Here is a 21,441-nt window from a genome sequence, read left to right as displayed (position 1 = left end):
GATTGATGAAAATATTAGTTCTGTTCTAAAGAATTGTATTTGAATAAAATGTACCCAAAGAAGTTATACCAATAGTGAACTGAGTAGAAGTCTTTACCAAAATGAAACTGCTGGTCTTCAGCAGACAAGTCACAACTGAAGTGTGCCGCATTTAGAATGACTAAGTTATGTGGGGGGAAAAATACACAAACTCCTGGCTGTGCACTGTCAGTGATTTTTCACAATTACTTGGTTAGAATGGTTGTGCAATGTGCTAACACAGAAGCAAAGTATTAAGTTCTTTAAAATAAGTATGTTATTTTCATCCTAGGCTATTAACCAAACTTCATTTTCCATTTTGCTCTTGTATCTTGAATATCACATACGTAGAAGCCAAGTAATATTTCTTTTAGAAAGGCTGTTGCATTTGCAGAAGTAAGCTTAATATCAACACTGATAAAACAACCAAAAAGAATTCTGGGGTACAAAGGAAAGATAAAGAAAGCAGTCCAAATAATTATTCAAGGTGCCTGTGACAAATTAAGCCAAAGAAAGGACCATTTCCATAATTACATATTAGGTGGAAAACTCAATAAAGCAGTAATTTTCATCTCTCTGGAGGTTCAGCTTGTATTCTGGGCTCTCATAAAAGAATCTGGATGCACTTTTTTTTCTCTTGTCAGCACTGTAGGCAGCATAATGACTGCAGAGTGTCTAATTCCTGTGAGTAAGGACTCTGGTCCTGCAGAGAGTAGCTACCTGAAATAAAGAGCGCACGAGGCCCAGCGCTGCTCAGCCTGTGTCTCCTTTGTTTGTCTCCACAGAGCATCTGCACCACCACCACTGCATGTTTGCACTTTTTCTTCCTGGCTTCATTCTGTTGGGTTTTAACTGAGGCATGGCAATCATACATGGCTGTAACTGGAAAAATCAGGACGCGTCTCATAAGGAAACGCTTTCTGTGCCTTGGATGGGGTAAGCACTCTGCGCAGGCTCTCGTTAAGGTGATTTTGAGTATCTGTATTACGCTGCAGAAGGGAAGGATCATCCTGGACTACTTTTGTTTGATTTGATGTGGGAAGTGGAAATGGAGGAGGGTGGTTGTTTTTAAATGTTCATCCATCATGTAGGATTTTAAAAAGGTTAAGATCAAATGCTCACATAGCTTGTCAATTAACAGTCAGCACTTACTGCATGATGGGCAGTAGGACCTGAGAGGTTTACAGGAAAGAAAAGTGCTATCTCTTAGTTTTTCCTGAAAATGTAACGTGTTAAAAGTTCAAGACCAAAGCATGATGATTCATTAGACATATATCTACCTTCCCCCAAATGCTTTTGAAGATTCTACTCTAAGAAACCATAAAACAATAAAAGAATAAAGCCATCCATACCACAGGGAGAAAGCTACCTGGAATACAAGTGAAACTTCATGTGTGGTCAGTGGGGTCCTCAAAACAGAATTTCTGCCACCCTGAGAAGTAATTAATTCTGACTGTATTTAGGGAAGATTCTCTCAAATTGCTTCATGATGAAAACTTCTCAAAGATTATTACTATTCACAGGACCAATTCTGATGGTAGCCTACTTAACTTAAAAATCGCATTTTCAGGAGTTAAAAAAGGACAGCTATACTTATGACTTATCTCTGAGTTTTAAAGGACCCACACAATAAAACAATTGCAAGATTTCAGGCTAAATTCAAGACAGGAGTAGGAAGTTCAATCGAACCTTGGAAATTGTAAGTAAAGAGACCTGTTATGGTACAAAAAAAGCTTCCGAGAGATAAAAGAAGGTCAAGAATACTCCAAGATTATACCTCAAATTTTAATGGGAATATATTCATATTTAGTATATTAGGACTGTCTGTACAGGCAACTAGGAAAACACTGATGATGTTGAAGAAGCGTTCTACTGATTTTCATAAAATGTTTGTCCAGACTGCGTGACAGAAACCATCTAAAGTTGAATTAGTATCAGGTCAAGGTGTATTTTTTGTCATGAATTAGTACTCAAGAAATACAGAATGCAGATAATAAAATGTATTTCTTAACAAAGAGAAAAAGGTGTCTATTTCCAAGATTAATAACTACCGGGCTGTGGAGATGGCTTAGCGGCATAAATGCCTGCTTGGCAAGTACAAGGTCCTGAGTTCGATACCTGGTACCAAAAAAAAAAAAAAAAAAGATTAATAACTACTTTTTTAAACTATGTTACTAAAGATCTTGAACAAAAGGGTTTATGGCTGCCCTCCAAAATCACTGTTAAATTAAAGTATTATGGATAACAGAGTGAAATAGATGGACAAAACAGTGGCATATGAGTTGCATAGGCCAAGTACAAGGCAAGAAAATTAGAAACACAATCCAAATTGCAAGAAATGAAGACTGTTCATCTTTCAATTACTACCTAGAACATTTTTTTCCTAATGAATTAGGTTCAGTCAATCCAATATGTCAACAAATGACATCCAAGATGAAGGATAGAAAGTGGGGTAAGGAGAAGACTTATAATATATAATATACAGTATATAGTACACAGTATATAGCATATAATATGTATAATATAGTCTCCAGTATCTGGCTAAAGAGAAAGCATAGCAGATCCCCCTGAAATACTGTCCCACGATTCTTGTCATTAAACCTCATGGAAGAATATGTTGTCGCTAAAGAAGGCTCACAGAAGAAACAATAGCAGGAAGAAGACTGACAGAATGAATGAAAGAAGATGATTAAATGACAGAATTTTTAATCTGAAGAGGCAGGCTACATGATCTTCCTGAACAGAACACATGGTCAAAACTTAAAAAAATAAATAAATAAATAAATAAATAATAATAATAATGCCCTTTAAGCAATGTAGATGATTAAGCTAAATTCTGTCCACCAAAAGGTAGAGCGATTCTGTTGAACTTGAATGAGGTGTGAGTCATACAGAGTAAAAGAAGTCTTAAGGTAGCACAGGCACAGGTGCATGGGTAAGCAGGTTTCCTAGTCCTGCATCCTTGCAATTATGGGTGTATTAGAAAGACAGAGTCCGATGGTGAGACTCACTTTTTCCTTTATAAGCACAGCTTGCTCTGGTCCATGTGCCTCCCACTTCCTTTTGTCCCTCTGTGATACTCCATCACCTACCCAGTTTCTGCCTTTCTGATTTCATAACTATAAATTTCCTTTAAAACACTAAACCTCTAAAGAAAAAGGTAACTTAAAAGATACACTAAATCTCTGTTATTGGTGCCCCTTCAGCTCCCATCCAATGTGGTCGTAACCTAGCAACATCCAGGAAGTACTCATTGTCTGAAGCCTAGTCATATACACTCGTGTACTTTTGCACTTGAAAGCAAGTTTGTGTTGGACACATTTTGTGCAGTGATTTGTCCAAAGGGAGCTTCTCCGATCGAAGCATCTGGAGCTTGTCCCGACTCTTGGTGGGCCAGGGCATGTGGAGTTTTCTTGCTGTGTGCAAAGTGTGACTTTGCTTTTCTTGCAGGTTTACCGGCATTAGTGGTGGCCACCTCGGTGGGCTTCACCAGGACGAAAGGTTATGGCACCGACCACTAGTAAGTCCATCCCCAGTGACACACTGCATTTGTAGTTCATCAGATCATCAAAGAGACTTCATTCATCTTAGTTGGGACAGCTGGTGGCCTGTATTTTGTCATGAAGTCACTAGCAGGGATACAAACTGCATTAGGAAGGAGCAGTGTAAGGTGGCTCAAGTGTACAGAGGTTAATGGAGAAATGATGGAAATGATCTGGCCATGTTCAGGATCCACATTTTAATTTCTTACTAAGACCAGTGCATTAGGCTTTTAAAAATATTTTGGGGTCACATGTTCGATCTCAAGTGCTTTTATTAAAGAATAAGCAAATCTTGACATGCTTACCTTTTAGAATATGATTCTACCTTGAGTTTCTAATATCATTCATGATAATATATATGGTTATTAACTACATACTATTGCCCTAGTTCAAGTGTGGATGCTTTTTTAGGGTAATACATACTAAAATATATAGCTCAGGGCCATCAAGAGGTTCCAAATTAGGAAATGCTCAACGTATGGAAGAAATCAGAAGACAAAAACTAGGTATGATAGCCCATCTTACAACTACGGTGCTGATAAATTCAATCAGAATTTACAGTAAAGTTTATATTTAATATTTCAAATTTAAAACAATGCACTTTCATATCTTCTGCTGTCGTGCTGAGGAGGCAACTGAGAAATGGAGAAAGTGTGGGCATCTCATTGAAGCCATAAGTTTTACAGTGCAGCTCTGTATGTCTTCGGGGTGGAGATGGAAATAACACTAATTAGGCTGTCCCCGGGTTCATCTAAAAGTGAATATGATGCCACCTTCCCACCCCAGTGAAGCTTCCTGGGAGCTGAAAGCGCTCCTGCTACCAAAGTGCTTGCTTTTCTTATGCAATCAATATCACTGAAAAACATTGATAGTGTATGTTGCAAAATACTGCTTACTGTAGCACTGCTACCTCCAAGTTACGACTCTTTACAATAGCATAACTATTTAGCGAAGAATCCAGTATTTGAAAGACCCTGAATTGAGAATATGAAAAAGACGTACGATTATAGGTATTAGGTTCCAACTTTCAGGGAGTTCCTAATTAAAGCCAAATGCAGCACATCGAGTCATGAACTGATTGTGTGACTGTAAATTTCCATTATAATGGTATTAAACCCCTAAGAAAAATGACTTCAAAGAGATAGTAAATCTGTTGCTACATCTTCAGAGATAAACTAAATGTGAGTCTGAAAAAGAGCTTACACAAAATTGCAGTAGAAATTTAGTAGCAATCTCTGAGATAACAGCTTGAAGTGTTCTGTCAAGGTAGTCTTTTTTTCCTCCCCATTTTTTATACAAAATAAAATCATAATTATCTACCCTGGAGTAGAAAAATGCAATTTTATCTGTCTGCTGACAGATAAGTATATGCAAACTTTATATATATTTATATATACACACACATATATGTAAGTACATAAATTGATGTGTATACTTATATGTGTCTATATGACCTGTAGATTAAATTTTTAGCCAATGTATGATAGAATTGTAGCCTAACATTTACTTTGTTAAGTGTATATTCTGTGAGTTTTGAGCATGTAAGTCATATAACTACAATCAGTGCAGAGCAGGTTATTGGTAGAACCAATATGGCTGAGGTACTGGGTAATGGTGTTACTTTTGAAGACAACCTGCTGATTTTATGGACTAAGAACCTATAAGATGGTGAAAAGTGGAAAAACAAATTCAGGAAATGGTGGGCGTGGCTTTACTTCAGCAGGAAAAAAGAAACCACAATCCCTGTCCCTTCCCCCGCGTTCACTTTTCCTGGACTCCGCCTGTGCCGGCGCCATCTTGCCCTGCTGCCCCCCTGGGCCCCTCCCTGCCTCCTCCTTCCTCCCCGCTGCAGAAGAGTAGATATTTTCACCCAGATGGGCTATCATGCCTTTATCTGTGAAAAGGCATCTCTTGGAGCATTTAGTCCTTCACATGAGCCCAGCTGTACTTATTCTTATTCAAAAGCTTATCTTCAGTGAATTTTCTCAGTAGTCTGGGAAAACAGTGAAATTAAAAAAGAAAAAGCATACAAGTGGAGCTTATCCACTTCCTGTTTGTTAAACTGGTTTTTCCCAGTACCTCAGAGGCCTCCGAGAAGAGCAGGTGAACAGCACACATAAGACCCTTAAAGCATATCGTTCTTGTTTTAAGGCATACTCAAAAATTTTCATAAAGAAGATCACATCATTTTGTAAAATTTTAGTAATAGCCAACTTTGTAATGAAAGAAAATGCAGAAATATCACCTCAAGAGTAATTTGTCTAACTGGATTTAATTGCCCGAAAGGCCTTGAATGAACGTTTTTGTTAGTGAGGGCTACATAGTAGTTTTCCCTCATCAAAAGTTAGAATTCTACTCATTCTAGCTTTTTCTACTTTGAGACTGTGTATTTCAAGTCTCTGAGCTCTGTCTGTATTCCAGGGTCAGTTGTATAAATCTACTTGTGTGACACAGCGGTTGGGTACTTATCACTAATTTTTGTTAGCTTTTATGTAATATTATTTTCAGTTGCTGGCTCTCTCTTGAAGGAGGACTGCTGTACGCTTTTGTTGGACCTGCAGCTGCTGTCGTCCTGGTAAACACTGAAATCAATTTATTTGATTTCTTGGCAAAACAAAAATCTGAAGTCCTTTGCCTCATTTTTGATTAAAGTATATGCTGTTCTGATTTTAAGGTTTGGTGAGCTAGTTTTTATTTGACTGTCAAATGCTTTCACAGTTTTGTTGTTGCTTGGAAATATTCATGTTGTAATTACTGAAAAATATTAATCATAGCAGTACATGGGGCTGGGGAGATAGCTCAGTTGAATAAGTGCTTGCCTGGCAAGTGCAAGGGCCTGAATTCAATCTTCTGCTCTGAGGAAAAAAAAAAAAAAATCATAGCAGTACAGTATCTCCTAGTAATTTCAGATTTGTGAAGAAGTTTGAGGAAGTTTAAATAGATTCTTCCCTTTCAGTGTATGGAATCTCATCATTTATTAATATTTACTTATGAATGGGAAGGTTACTCCAAGGTTGCCACTAATAAGTATCCTGATATATATTTATATGTATATTTATAGCTCTCTATATGTATTTAGCAAGGTTTCTCAAACCTCAGTTACACTAATAGTTTGGACCAAATGCTTCCTTATTGCAAGCTATCCTGGCTGTCTCACAGGACCAGTAGCATCTGCCCCTCTACCTACCATAGATCCACAGCAGGTTCCTGTTATGACAATCAAAACCCTGCCAGGCGATTTTCCCTTGGGGTCTAAATCAGCCTCAGTTAAGAACCGAGCCCAATGTGGTGCATAAATATTTTAAAGTTTTTCTTTTTGGAATCACAAAACAATTTCTTAAGTTTTCCAGTTACGATAACGTGAAATTTCCTAGCATTTTGCCTTGTTCTCTTTGTCCCTTTGAAATATATTGATCATAAATTTTTCTTTGCTAAGCAATGTTTGAAGAAAATAAAGGAGGAAAGAAGTGGCCTGAATTAAATACAAACATTCCTATCACTGTGCAGTTAGATTTCTAGTTAGCGAAATTACCATGTGGTTTCTTGACATCATTAAAACCTGGGCGCTAGTGGCATCTTTCTTATTAACTTGGATATTTGAGTTTTTCTTTCATTAAAATTTATTCTCCCTCTTCTGAGCTGTAACAGAGAGCAGAAATTGTCCATAATTTAAGCAAAAAAAATGAAGCCTCCAGGCATGATTGTTAGAGCGTGGAGAAATCAAGGGTATTAGACATATTTGTGTCTATTGCACTGAATTTTTATTTAATCAACTGACTTACTTCCCTAAGCTACTAAGTGAATATAGAAGTAGCCCTACAATGAAGAAATAAAGTGTACGTGTTTACTAGACACACCACAGCAAGGTCTTTGGAGTGGTGCTGAATTCTGCACGATTATGTTGTAGATTAATAGAATGTGCTTTGTGTCTTAGTTCAAATAATTAGAAGTGGAACAATGAAAAAGCACTCTGAACAGTGTCTGATCAGGCAGCTCTGAAGAGTGGCCCCTGGAAGGCCCCCCTTGACACAAGTGCTTTGAGTCTTCCTTACATCCGCAGTTAGATAGCTGTCAGAACTTCACATTCACATCTACACTGGCAGAAGGGGAAGAAGAATTGCGCCTAGAGCCCATCACCCAACCACCATGGCTCACGGGCAAGAAAAGTAAAAAGGAGAGAGTATTTTCCTTGATTGCCTTGCTTTCCCATTGGACCAGCTTCCCTTTTTTCCCATAATTTTCTTGAGAAACAAATAGCAATGAGACAGTTTCAAATCAAATTGATAGGACAGTTCCAATAATTAACACATTGCATACTCTCTTCCTAGTGGTTATTTGCTGTACAAGATGCAGACATGATATCCTATTTATAAACACCATTAGAACAAATCCCTCTATTCATTAAGAGAATGTAACTATGTATCCTAACCATTTTGAATACACAGACACAAAATGGACATTCATCTGTATCCCTTTTTTTTGTTTAGTTCTGACATTTGAATATTATAAGTGTGTTAACTCAGCAAAATATTCTGAAAGAGTCCAGTAGTCCATAATAGTATTGGGTCTTCCGCTTCACTGGCAGTGTCAGAAATTGTTGACCTGAGTCCGCTACAGCTCAACATAACACCATGGCTTTACTTCTTATACTACATTTTTATACTTTTCTGCTGGTTGGTTAAGACCAAGATAAAGCAAGATCTATGCAACAAAAGTTGTAGCTTTTGGATCTGATAAGGTCAGTCAAATCCCCTCAGGATTTATCCTGAGATCCTATACCTCAGATTGTAGATCTTTTGTCAGTGTCAGCCATGTGGATGAGTCACGGCCATTGCTTGGCCAATGTGCTCTCTGTGAAAGCCTGAGAGAATATTTTCTCTCCATGTAACTCTCCTTAGGTACACTCTACATCATCGATCACTTTCCTCTTTGGCCCCATAATCTCCTTGATCAGAAAATTTGGGATACTACTGAATTACATGATGTTACAGTACAAGTTCTCATATGTGACCATCTTCCTTTCAGGAAGTGTTTTTAGCTTAGCCACAAATGCTCCTCGTAATTGGCTGCTAGGAAGGAATGCCTGTCTCTGGAGCTTTTCACAAACTTTCTTGAGGAACAAAACTTTCTCACACTGATTTCAACTGTGTTACTGGAAAGGCCTCTTAACTATGGATAAGAGTCTCAGAAAGAAAGTGCCCATGGAAGTGTTTCAGGAATTGGTGCTGGTGTCCCTTCATGACTTGCCTTCCCTTTTGCCTAGAGAAATAGAATGTGTCAAAGTGCTTCCTAACCCCACAGGCAATAGCCTCACAAGTGAGGAATTCAGCCCTGTGTCCTCCCTGCAGGTGGTGACACCATTACTGACCCAGGCTCACCTTAGTCTCATGGTTTCCAAATTCAAAATCCTTTGGCTCTCAAACATAGAGTAAACCTCATTTAGCCGATTGATTTTATTCAAGGTCAACTCAGAGAGAGGACTGCCAGAGAATGCCCCAGAACACCCCAGAATGCCCTAGTACAGCACGATTTAGAAATCAGGGAATTGAAGGTTAATTACTCTGGTGTTAACTACAAACCGTGACAATAGAAAATGCTTGTACTTTAAAATTTAAAGTAATAGCAGTGTTAAATTGATCTGCATGCCTTTCGGTGCTTACGTTTGAAAAGTACTTGGTATCACTACTTTTGTGAGTCTGTATTTCCAGTTTTAAGTTTATTAAAAGGGGGATCTGATTTCTTTCAATACCACTGAAAGGTTAACTTTGTTTCTGTTTGGCAGGTCAACATGGTGATTGGCATTTTGGTATTTAATAAGCTTGTTTCCAGAGATGGAATCCTAGATAAAAAACTCAAACACAGAGCTGGGTAAGCCGCAATTGGTGGGTTTTGAAGGTTGTTACCAGTGATTCCAACTCTAGATCATCACTGACCACATATAGCTGTGCTTGAATTCTGTTCTTACTGTACAAGTGTGTCTGATAGATTTTGCACTCAAAAATTTTGAAGACATTATTATTAATATTATGACCAAAAATTTGTAAGTAATATAGCAGATCATTAAGAAAACATAAATATATTTGTGCATGCTTTCTGCTTGTCAGTTGAGATCAAGTGTTGTAGCTGAACTTAAAACAGTGGTCCTCAGCTAGGGGCTTTGAAAGACCTCCTGTTTTTGTTTATCAAGAGTAGGGGGACACAATGTAGGCATATGACAGGACTGTACCGGGATGAACACAGTTAGATAGGGTAACAATGCTACATTCTTTTTGGTTAATTTTATATATTAGAAAAAAATCTTTACTTTAAATAATCACTGGGCAGCCCTATCTTTGTCATACATTTTTCACTGTTTATGATATTTCGACTCTCATTTTCTGGCTACTCACAGTTTTCACTCGTACACTTTAACCAATTATCACAGTTCAAAAAGCATTTCTCTTAATTTTACTATTATTGTAAGAGCGCCATAGCTAATGACTTCAAAATTCCATAAGCAGACTGATAGCTTTTTGAAGTTATGAAAATTATGAAAATTTGTAGAAACTTGAAGCATTAATGCCCTTGATTTACCCTATATCTTTTCTTATAAAAGTTTATAGCATCTACTTTTTAAAAATTAAACTGTAACTTCAAGTGAAACTTACCCTTATAGTTATCCTCCTTATTAAGTCATTTATGGTGTTATTTAATAATCAGTCTTTAACCACTAACCAGTGAGAAATCGAAGTCTTTTGTGTCTTTATAATCTGTGTAATGGTTTATAAGAAAACTCAGGTACTTTTTATAGAAGACTAAGTTTAATAGCTTTCAATATAAAAGTGTGACATTATCCATGTCACACATTGGAATAAAAACGCTGTGATAAAAGTCATCACTGGAGGGTCTTTCTTAGGAAGACCATTTCTGGTCTACAGGCCTTTTCCAGTGGGCGTTATCTCCTGGGCTTCCATTTGGACGGCAAGCTGTCACACAGTGAATCTTGGGCATGTCCCTCCTGTGGCGGGGGTAACAGCTTCTTTAGTTATTTCCGGCCAGATGAATCACGCGAGAACAGATGGATCATACTGAGTACTGATTATAGGGAGTAGCTCTACTATTAGGGTGCAAACTTGAATAATTAAAACAAAAAAGGGTGAGTTTCAATTATTAGAATAAAGCTTGAAAGTCAAGCAAAGGCTTACTCTGCAGCTCGCTAGTTGAGTGTACCTTCGGGTATGTTACTTCGTGCTTTGCAGCTCAGCCCCTGCATCCGTAAAAGGGGAAAATAATGTTTGTCTTATGAAGTCTCTGACATAAAACATGTATAAAGCATTCATAGGGCATCTAGCAAGTGAAATCACTTAACCAACAGTGACTATTTTGTAAAGAATGAAAAGAGGAAGCCAAGATTAACAGATCTGTTTTCAACTCCCAGACTAAATCAAGAGTCCATGATTCCAACATCTATAAGATGAGATCAAGAAAAGAAATGGTAGCATCAAATACACTGTTTATCTTCTTAGTTAATCAAATTCTATAATGCTCAGTCAGATTCATGGAGCTCTTTTGTGAGGGATAATACAGGCTTAAAAGAAATGACAACATTGTCTTATGAATTTAGAATTATCCATTTCACCTTAGCAAAGACAATTATAATTTTAAAACTTCTAATTCTAAAAAGTATTCTTGTACACCACATCAGTTTCATTTGCTTCTGGCTCAAACACCATTCCTAAAGTGTATCATTAATATATGTTATAAAAGCAGAGTGCTGGTTACTATCCAAAGCAGGAAGACCAGGAGCCGGGGAGGTGGCTCAGTAGAATAAGCTCTTCCCTGGCAAGCGCAAGGGCCCGAGTTCAATCCCCCGCTGCTCAAAAAAAAAAAAAAAAAAAAAAAAAAAAAAAAAAAACAGACAGACCTACTAATGTCTCCATTTTAAAACATTATTTATAATCTCTAATGCTATGTTAGCCCAAGTAAATAGAGATTGAAATTTGTTTCTGTTCCAAAGTGTGAATGAAGGAAATTTTTTAAAAGCTATAGATGTTAAAAACCCCATTTTCGCTCACAGAGAAACAATGAGGAGAGTAATGAGGACTACAGTGAAAAACTGTGGGGTTCACTTTCCCATAGCTGCTTAAAGGAAGCGCCCACAACTTAACGAAAGACAGCTTTCATATTTTCATGGTTTCAGAAGAAGCGGTTCGTTCATGGCCCGCTGATGCCAAGGTGGGAACACCATGGTGGAAAGATGTGGGGAGCAAAGCTGTGCAGCTCCTGGGGCCGGGAAGCAGGCCAGAGAGCAGCATCCGGAGCAAGGTCTCAGAGGGAGGGGCCAGGACAGACGCAGACGCCCTGAGGCCACGCCCCCACGATGCACATGCGCACTTGTTCCTTCGTCCCTCAGCCAATCAAGTGGACTCTCCTTCCAAACCACACAGGAACAAATAATCATAATTAATTATGGAAACATGAGCAGGATCCCACCTGACTGACTTTATTGATTTCCCCAATTGTAAAATCAATAATTTCAGATTGACTCATTGTGTAAATATATAAACTGTATCTTTTGAAACTATATCATTATTTAAAATCAGAGATAGTTTTCAGACATCACTTCTCTCATTTTTTGTGTTTGTACCCTTCCCTACTTTTGATAATAATTTATTAAAAATAACCAGAGTACAGTGTGTACTCTGTAATACTTACAAACAAATGAATGAATAAAAGTTTACCAACAGCTAGACAATTATATAGTATAGAGATCATATTAAATTTTTGAATATGTAAAATATATTTACCATTGGGTGATTTATTGCAAGTAGCCACATAGCTTATTAAAATGATAATTGGAAAGAATGAAAACAAAATACATAACACCTAGCTTTTTAGAACAGCTGAAGCAGAAAATTTAACTTTTTCTATTTGTCTGCAGTGAAGCTGTCTTACATACTATTTTAAATTCTGTGTCTTCTCTACTTGAAATTTATGGAAGTCAATGGAACAGGGTCCTTAACAATTTTTTTTAGACTTTCAAAAAGAGGGACTTTCTGTCCAGGAAACCTGTTAGAATATTAACAATAAGCCCATCAAATAATTGATTTTTTTCTCTAAAGATGAGAAGAGTTGGAAAGGGAGGTAGAACCTATAGATTTGAGACCCATACTAATAACAGGAGCAGCAGAATAAATTGGAAGAAGAGTAAAGAACCCATGTTCCTACCATGTGAATAAAGTCTGCATTGGAGAGTATGGCTAATTTAACTTTATTTTTTATATCTGTTTGGACTTTTTGTGTAATAAGTGTATAGTTTCCTCTGGAACAAAGACATAAAATTTTATAAAATTTATAAAATTTCATCATAGTAGCTCAATTTAGCACCTAGACTATGTATCTTTTCTATACGCTGATTTTGTAAAGGTCATACAAACTAGAAAAAATATCCCAGCTCCCTGAGTGATTTATCTTTTCTCTACTTCATTTAGATCCAAAAATGGAATATCTAGTCTGCACAACCAGTTGGCTTTAAGCATAGTTACAATAGTTAGTTTCAAGTTTCAAATAAATGCAAAGAAGTACCCTGAACACTCATTTAAATTTATCATCAGAAAAGTAGACATTTTTTCAGGGGTATAGAAAGGACTGTGTACTTAAAGCTAATTTTTAGTATTCCTTGGCTTTTCAGTCCTGTTTCAAAGCCTAGAACAAAAGTATGCTTAAACTGAGAATTGCATCAGTAAAAACCACAAAAACACATGGACACATGGAAGCTAAATAACTCCCTTCGGAAAAACCAGGGGTCACAAATAAAATCAGGTTTTTCTCTGTAGCATAGTTTTTCTTCTCCAGTGTGGAAACGGAATCTGAATTCTTCAAATCTGAATTCACTACAGAATATCCTAGAACAGAATAAACCACTTAAAGATGATGAAGCTGGAGTCTATGACTAATGTTTGGGAAGAATATCTTGAACATAATGATTATGGTATACGTGCTTTATTGAAGTGGGAAATTGTCACTGTTTTCATTATAACTAGTATCATTCCATTTCATCAGCTTCTATATTCAGATCATCCTAAAATATGGATATTTTAAATAAGAATCTATTGAGATCAAATTGACATCTTAACCTATTGCATGTGTATATAGTATATACCTTCTTGTGTTGGACCTCAGAAAGCAATGTTTGCGTTTCCGGTTATGACTGATATATGCATCTTTAGGAAAAGACAGTGAAAACCTTGACTTTACACATCATAAAAAATTTAATTCTTAGGGGTCTGAATCATGGGCTTTTATTGTATGTCTACACAAGCACATGCTTATATTTAACTCAGTGTATCGGCAAATTCTGATCTATAGACCAAGGGCCACTTATGCTGTAACTGATGGAAGTATGTTTTGCATGTAGGGAAGCCTCAGATTATGAAAGCTAAACATTGACAGGATATATGTCGTAGAAATGCAATTTGAAAATGATAGACGTTCATCTTTGATAAATATACTTTCTGCATGAAATCATACTGAAAAGCTAACTTGCAGCAGTGGTTTCTTTGGTGACAATTCAATATTTTGTTCTTTCTGTGGGTGTTCTGTTTGTTTGCAGTCAGATGAGTGAGCCTCATAGCGGTTTGACGCTCAAATGTGCCAAGTGTGGAGTAGTTTCAACAACAGCTTTGTCAGCCACCACCGCCAGTAACGCCATGTTAGTCTCAATCATTTACATCTCTTCTTGTTGTAAAACATTACAGTGCATGTGAGAATATGCTATGATGAAAAAAAGTGTTTGCTAATACTTAAAATATTTCTAATTGGCTTTATAACTACTGTGGGAGAGTTTATAAAGTAATCAATAAAATTCTCAAATGCTATCAGCTTTGTGGTTTCCAAATTAATCATCTTGGTGCCACAGACCACAATATTTTACTGACGGGGGATTTGGTGCCGGCCTAGGGCCCAGCACACAGCTACGTAATGTGGCTTTTTTCTCTTTCTCCCAACAGGGCCTCTCTTTGGAGCTCGTGCGTGGTTTTGCCCCTTCTGGCTCTGACGTGGATGTCTGCAGTTCTAGCTATGACGGATAAACGTTCCATATTGTTTCAGATTCTTTTCGCTGTGTTTGACTCATTGCAAGGCTTTGTTATAGTCATGGTCCACTGCATTCTTCGGAGAGAGGTGAGAAATCTAATTCTTGGGAAATAGACGAGGCAGGTTAGGAGGGCCTGCTACTGCTAGCAGGTATCCTTTTAATGTCTTGACCTTCAGATTAATGCTGATCTCCACCGCCAAGTGTATAAGATTCCAAGCTGAAGAGAAGCATGTAAGGAATAGTTTGGGAGGACGCTAGGCACTCTGGAATGACAGATTCAAAGGCATGGGTCTATGCAAAGGCAAACATAGCCAGAGGTGCCGCAGGCCATGACGCTGGATTCCAGAGAGGCTGTGTGGAGAGAGACAGGTCTGTTACAGAGCCTGGGGGATGAACAGGGACCTGCTTATAAAAGGCACTATTCATAAACATAACAAAATGATGTTTCTTACCTGTCCCCAACCTACACTTCCTACTGCAGCACAGGCTTACATCTTATATCAACTAATCTTGTTTTAGATAGAAAAAGTTGAAGATTAATAAGCATTTCTTTTGCTTACCACACTGTGGCAAAGGTTACTAATGATGAATTTCAATACATATGCTTATGTTCAGAAAATACAAAACAGCGCACACAGTCGGCCGGGCTCAATAGACAGCAATTGTCCCTAAGAACTAGAGACCAAAAATCACGGTATTTTCCCAGGTCATGACTGAAGTTCATTGTCAGGAGCGAGGGAAGAAGATGCTCCCCTTCATAAGTGGGGCTGCTCACAACCACCACAATCATCGAAAACAAAAATTCCAGCTTGAGTTGTTCAGGGGTGAAATGATAGTTTCCAACCAGTGTGAAAATTGCTCTAAATGCTTGCAAGCATTGACATAGGATTTACGAGGTCTGTGAGTCATTTTAGCATTTACTCTGAGGCTAAGTGGTGACTAAAATAAATACTGACACAGTACCAGGCTAATGATTTTGAGAAAATGGTCTATTCTGTCCCTTAGCATTATCTAGCTTGCTTGAGAATTCTGTTATAATACACACATTTGAAAGAGACACAGGCAAAAACATGTACACACAGCATAGTTTTTACAGTAGTGTGTGAAAAACCACTGATTTACCAGGTAGGGAGCGAGCAATATTTTTCCACTATTTCAGTAGGATGGAGATCTCAACAATAGCCCTCAGGTGTAATCTAAGGACAATCTATAAAGAAAACAGATGAAAAGTGACTTAATTCTCCAAAGTGAGTGGACGTATCATCGTTTAAATAATCTGACTTAGCTTATTGTTATAATCAGGAGTTTTACAAGGGGAATAATCCAGGACATATAATTTACAAGATTATTTTATACTAGTCACCCAAAGAATCATACACAAAGAGACTGCAGGAAATCTGTCCACACACTAAGGACCAAAATATCCAGCTGAAGGCCTGGAGCCCACAGCAATGTCCTGTGCAAGTCCCGCTGAAGACCTAGAGTCTGTAACAGTGCCTCCCTGCATCCAGCTGGAGGCCTAGAGTCCATGACAGTGCCTCATGCAGGTCAGTTTCACGGATCTATGCTGGGAAAGGCCCAAGATCAGGGGTGGAAACTAGAAAGTCTGTGCCAGCGGGATGAAGGATCTGTGCCAGCAGGCTGGGGGATCTGCACTGGAGCCAGGAAGCAATGCTTGAAGTAAACACAAGAGCTCCCCTGAAAAGCACCACAGCTCTGCTCAGTGATAGTGAGGTCCTGAGCGCCTCTGGTGATGCGAATAGCCAAGTGTATTATCAGGCAAGCCAACACAACAGGCTTCTCCAGGGCTTTCAACAGTGCACCACCTTCCCCTCTGAAGCCAGGAAGTGATACTCAAAGGACCAAAGCCCCCCAAAGGGAACCATAGCCATTCTCAGTGACAAGGTCCCAAGCTCCTCAGAGGATGAGAACACCCGAGTTCATCAGGAAAGCCAGCTCCTCCAAGAAAACCAGCAGTTCCTTAACAGCTCCTCTTCTTCTCCACTTCTGCCTCTTATGCCGCTCGCAGCAGTCCTCCGGCGGGCCTCCCACACCCAGCGCCGCGCTGGGTCAGCTCGCTGGTGGTCACAAGTTGACCACCAGTGGTCAGCCCACCACACTTCTAGTCACCAAGCCTTACTGTTCCCTCCATACAGATTTCTATCTAAAGTGTCTGCGTTGAAATCTTCCAAGTGTCAGATTCCTTATGTACCAAAAGAGAGCAAGTTAAAAGGAAATTGAATAATTTAGCTTATATTCCTTTCTAACTAAACCATCTTGTGGGCCTTCTGTATTAAAATTGTCTCTAATATCTTTAAGTAAGAAAATTGTTCAAAATGAACAGACACATAATGTGATTTGATTGACAATTAAGGATGAATTGTTCAAAGCTTTCAGTAAGGAATATGACCTGCCTACATACAATTTTCAGATATTAATACCCTGGGTATTATGGAATAAAAAAGTTTCATATCTTGAAACAAATTTCTCTTTTTTCTTCAGAAATAAGATTTCTAGATAGTCTTAGGATACAATAAAAAATCTGCAGGTTTTTAAGTGACAGATATGATGGCTTATCAAATTTTTGCTGCTAACAAGAAGAAAAATATTTGGCACAAAAAGTCTTAGTTTCCATCTGAACTTTTTCATACTTGCTAATTAAACTAGGAAACATCAAAATATAATTTAAGAGCAGTTATATTAAATTACAGAATTAAATTGATTCTGGAAAAATAGATATTGGCAAATACAGCATTTCTACATTAATGGGAAATAAAATATAGATAATATATCTACTTTTGGATTTTCAATAATTAGCTCAAATTGAAAAATTTTGTACCTAATAAATTAAAACCAGAGCCTCATAACACTATTTAATTCTAACACCCTAATTAAAAAAAAAAAAAACATATATCCCCTTTTCTTTTTACATTGAAGCTTAAAAATACCTTGCAATATTAGTATAAATACATGGGTTTTGGCTGTAAAGAAAGTCTGTTTTAGTATACCTAAGAGGAAAACCTGCTGGTGCTAGCTAAAAGACTTTGTCTACAAGAGCTTTGTGAACGAACACCAGGGAACACCACAGAAGCCCTGCTTTGGCCCACAGAATTCCACTTGATGGTAAAGAGTTCATTGCTTGACAATAGCAAAGGGTGTCACTTACTGTAACCGCATTGCCAAATAAGAATGACACTGACCACAGTCTAAGAGAAGAGAATCCGCTTCCCATGGCCACTATGAAGACTATGAACAATAGCGCTATAGAATACACCAAAGTAAAGGGAAAAAAAGCTGCACATAAAATACTGGGTCATAATTAATAGCGCTTAGTCAGATAATCCACAGGAGAGCTCAGGAATGTTGTTTTATCTCTTGCTTTTTCACTTTATTTTCTTCCCAATAATCACAGACCATTGCTATAGATTTTTCTTTCTTAAAAATATATGGGGAGAGGCCAGTCTGACAATTCAGCAGACTAAAGTATTTGTTTAGGAACGCACAGGAACCAGGGTTCAATACTCATTGTGCCATGCTGCCCCCGCCCCCGGGGCACACTGAGAAGGCAGTTGAGACTGGGCATGGTGGTGCACGCCTGTAATCCCAGCACTTGGGAGGCTGAAAACAGAAGAATCACTACAAGTCCAATCTACGCAGTGAGATCCTGTAGACCCTGTACTAAATACATTAAAAAAAAATAAATTTTTAAAAATATGAGTAATATAAGAATAAGTCTTATTTTATGTATTAGTACTCAATCTACAGGGTCTCACTACACACATCAGACTCCTAGTGGTCCTCCTGTTTTTAGCCTCCCAAGCATCTGCGTAAACAGGTGCTTTAATCTGCTGAGCTATTTGGCTGGCCCAAGTCTTTTTGATTTAGGAACTGGATACATTGCACATATATCTCTGTTTTTATGTCTTTTTAGACACATATTTACATAATTTGATCCTTTTTAGCCTTTAGCATTCATTTCATGATGAATTTGAAAGGCCTCATCCGTATTTGTTCATGTATTCTTTCTTTAAGGGAAGCTGGAAGCTACCCTTGCGGTTGAAAAAGAAGAAAATATATTTATAATTGTGGTTTGTGTGCAACCTAACTCATTTTAAATGGGGCTCAGTTTTTGCTGGGTCAAACTTCACAATTAAAATTATTTCTTCTCAGAGAAGAAGGCAGAAAGGATCATTCCATTACTAACAACTTGATGATAACCACTCCTTTTTGGAAAAAAAAAATTTGAATGTTTGCATAACTACTTGTTCTGGCCTCCAGATCCAACTTCTTAATCAGTAAATTTGCAAGATTTTTTATTCTTAAAATTTATAGATTCTTCTCTTCTTGAATACTTTTTTCCTTTGACATGTTTCAGTTAATACCTCTGCAGTGGGGAGAAGAAAAACAAAAATAGGGGAAGACAATTTTTAAAAATCAAGCTGTGTGATTTATCGTAACACATTGCTTTCAGCAACAAAACCTAGATTGTAGAAGCGAGTATGTATAACAGGTAATAAGATGGAATCTGTCTGGACACATAGATGTCCCTTGACATTTATCCATCATTTGTTGATTAGAACTTGCTCGCGGATGGCAGCTAGCAACATACACTCTGTACTATTCTCCACATTGCTATGGAAATTGAAACAACACTAGAGTTATGAAGCCTTTGAAATAGTTCCGTTGCTAGGAAACCGCGTTCTTGGTGCTCACGCATATTCTTCTCATTTCTCTGTCTCTGGCTACGCCGGCTGTGAGACAGTCTTACAGCTTGATGTCAGGGGAGGGGGGGAAATAACAAGATTGCAATACAAAATAGGCTACAATAAAAGCCTTTCACTAAGTGGCAGGAGAAAGGAAAGTGCTTAAATGGATAATTTTGTTGTGGCAGTGTGCGAAGACCCCGCGGCTGTCACAGGGCCAAGTTCCACTTGTCCCTTTCCCAAGCCCTGGTGGGAGGTCCAGGCTGCACCAGACGAGGGCCCAAGTCTTCATCCAGAACCAGGAAGCAATTTTGTAGCAAAATGCTTAAAATAAACATGAACTCTCTCTCTCTTAAACTATCTCTCTCAATCTGTCTCTCTCTCTTTTTCTCAATCCCTCTCTCTTTCTCTCAATCTGTTTATCTCTCTCTCAAATTCTCTCTCTCTCCCGCTGTGTCTCCCTCCCTTCCTCTCTCCCTCTCTTCCTTTTCTCCTTCCCTTCTTGCCTCCTTCTCTCCTCTTTTTCTCCCTCTGTCCCTGCTACCTTTTCCACCTTCACTTTTTTTTTTTTTTGCCCATTTCCCATTCAATTTGATTATTTCTACAGAGTAAAGATTTTTTTAAGTCATTTCAAAGCACCTAAACATGAATGTGTACAAATCAAACATTTGTCTATGTAATCTAAAACTGCCATCTCACCAAAGTAAACTGCTTTAAACAGGAAGCCAGGTAGAGTGAAGTAACTGGGCAGGATTTGGAAAGAGTCCGCACCGCATAAAATAAAACTCCAAGGGAGAGCTGCAGGGACCCGCGAGCTTGACTGCCTGCAGAGAAACTGGGTCTGACTCTTCCGTATGCAGACAACCTGGGTTCTCCCGTGGGGAGAACAGGGCCAGGGATTCAGTGGGCCTTTGAGGATGAAGGAGCGAGTGATAGGAAACTTCAGAATTTAATGGGACCATGAGGGGAAAACTTAGGTTAAAGCACCAAGAAATGCAGGTTTCAGGCAAAGGAGAATGGAGAGGTTTCAAGGCTTATGGTCTTCATGGCCCACAACCTGTGGCTGTGGCAGTGGACTGTAGAGTTTGATTTTTCGCTGAGAGCACACAGAGCATATATAAGTATTAGGCAAGTGATGTGATCCTGAACACTAAGCTCATTTTTAAAGAAGAGAAAGACAGTATGGATGACATTTGAAGACAGCACTAAGTGATGTTTCAGAAATCGCTAGAGTGTTCAGTGGCTTTGATAAAAAGTTCTCTGAGTCATATCATGGAGAAAGTGAGATGGGTTTCAGGGAGTGACAACACTAGAGTTGGGAACACCAGGGCACTGACTGGAACATTTTTAGCTTCTTCACAAGGTACTTGTGTATGCAGAAGGATTTAAAAGAGAACAGGGTGGCTTCCTGAGAGCTTCTTCTTCAGTGGGCCTTGAAAGCTCAAAACAGAAATACTTCCAGGTGTTTTTTTTTGTGTGTGTGTGTGTGTGTGTGTGTGTGTGTGTGTGTGTGTGTATTTTAGGGAAGGGTCTACAGGGTGTTCAGGGTCTCACTACTAGATCAGACTTGTAGTGATCCTCCTGTTTACAGCCTCCCAAGAGCTGGGATTACAGGCACGTGCCACCACGCCCAGTCTCAATTGCTGTCTCAGCATGCCCCGGGGTCAGGGCCGGCATGGCAGGCCTGGGTATTGAACCCCCAGCCCCTGCACCTGCTTGCAGGTGCTTTAATCCACTGAGCTATTTGGCTGGCCCTTATTTATTTGTTTCTAATAAATAAGATGTGTGTCTTGAAATGGGATAATGACTAGAAGTGCCAAAATAAACCTGTGCCTTACCAGATAGAGAAGGGAGACCCAAGACTGCCTTTACATAGGAATGCCAGTGTTACAGAGTCAAGCACAGAATCTTCTGATTCCTGTGCACACTTCCCAGAAATCTCCAGCCTCGCTTCCCCCGCCAGTCACTCCATCTTGTAGGCAGACGAATATGAATCCTACTCTCCCATCGGGACTGTGAGCGTTGCAGTTATGCTCGCAAATATTTGTGTGGCTGGGTCTTTGGTGGCACCTCTTCAAGCCCATGCTGAGGTTCAGGTGGTGCA

The 21,441-nt window shown here is 38.6% G+C and overlaps 1 protein-coding gene across 1 annotated transcript in view; it reads left to right on the top strand.

Annotated features, from left to right (window-relative positions):
- Adgrb3 (adhesion G protein-coupled receptor B3) overlaps positions 1-21,441 on the top strand; it is a 336,851-nt gene that overhangs the window by 278,169 nt on the left and 37,241 nt on the right. Inside the window, exons 6-11 of the mRNA XM_004634385.2 lie at positions 804-954; positions 3,469-3,538; positions 6,069-6,135; positions 9,343-9,428; positions 14,152-14,250; positions 14,549-14,720. Of these exons, the coding sequence (XP_004634442.1) occupies positions 804-954; positions 3,469-3,538; positions 6,069-6,135; positions 9,343-9,428; positions 14,152-14,250; positions 14,549-14,720 (645 nt within the window). The remainder of the gene's footprint in view (positions 1-803; positions 955-3,468; positions 3,539-6,068; positions 6,136-9,342; positions 9,429-14,151; positions 14,251-14,548; positions 14,721-21,441) is intronic.

Source organism: Octodon degus, unplaced genomic scaffold, assembly GCF_000260255.1.
Source record: "Octodon degus isolate 3935 unplaced genomic scaffold, OctDeg1.0 scaffold00061, whole genome shotgun sequence".
NCBI lineage: Eukaryota > Metazoa > Chordata > Mammalia > Rodentia > Octodontidae > Octodon > Octodon degus.
The sequence above is the reverse complement of the archived record's forward strand: the minus strand, read 5'-3'. Positions and strand labels throughout refer to the sequence as shown.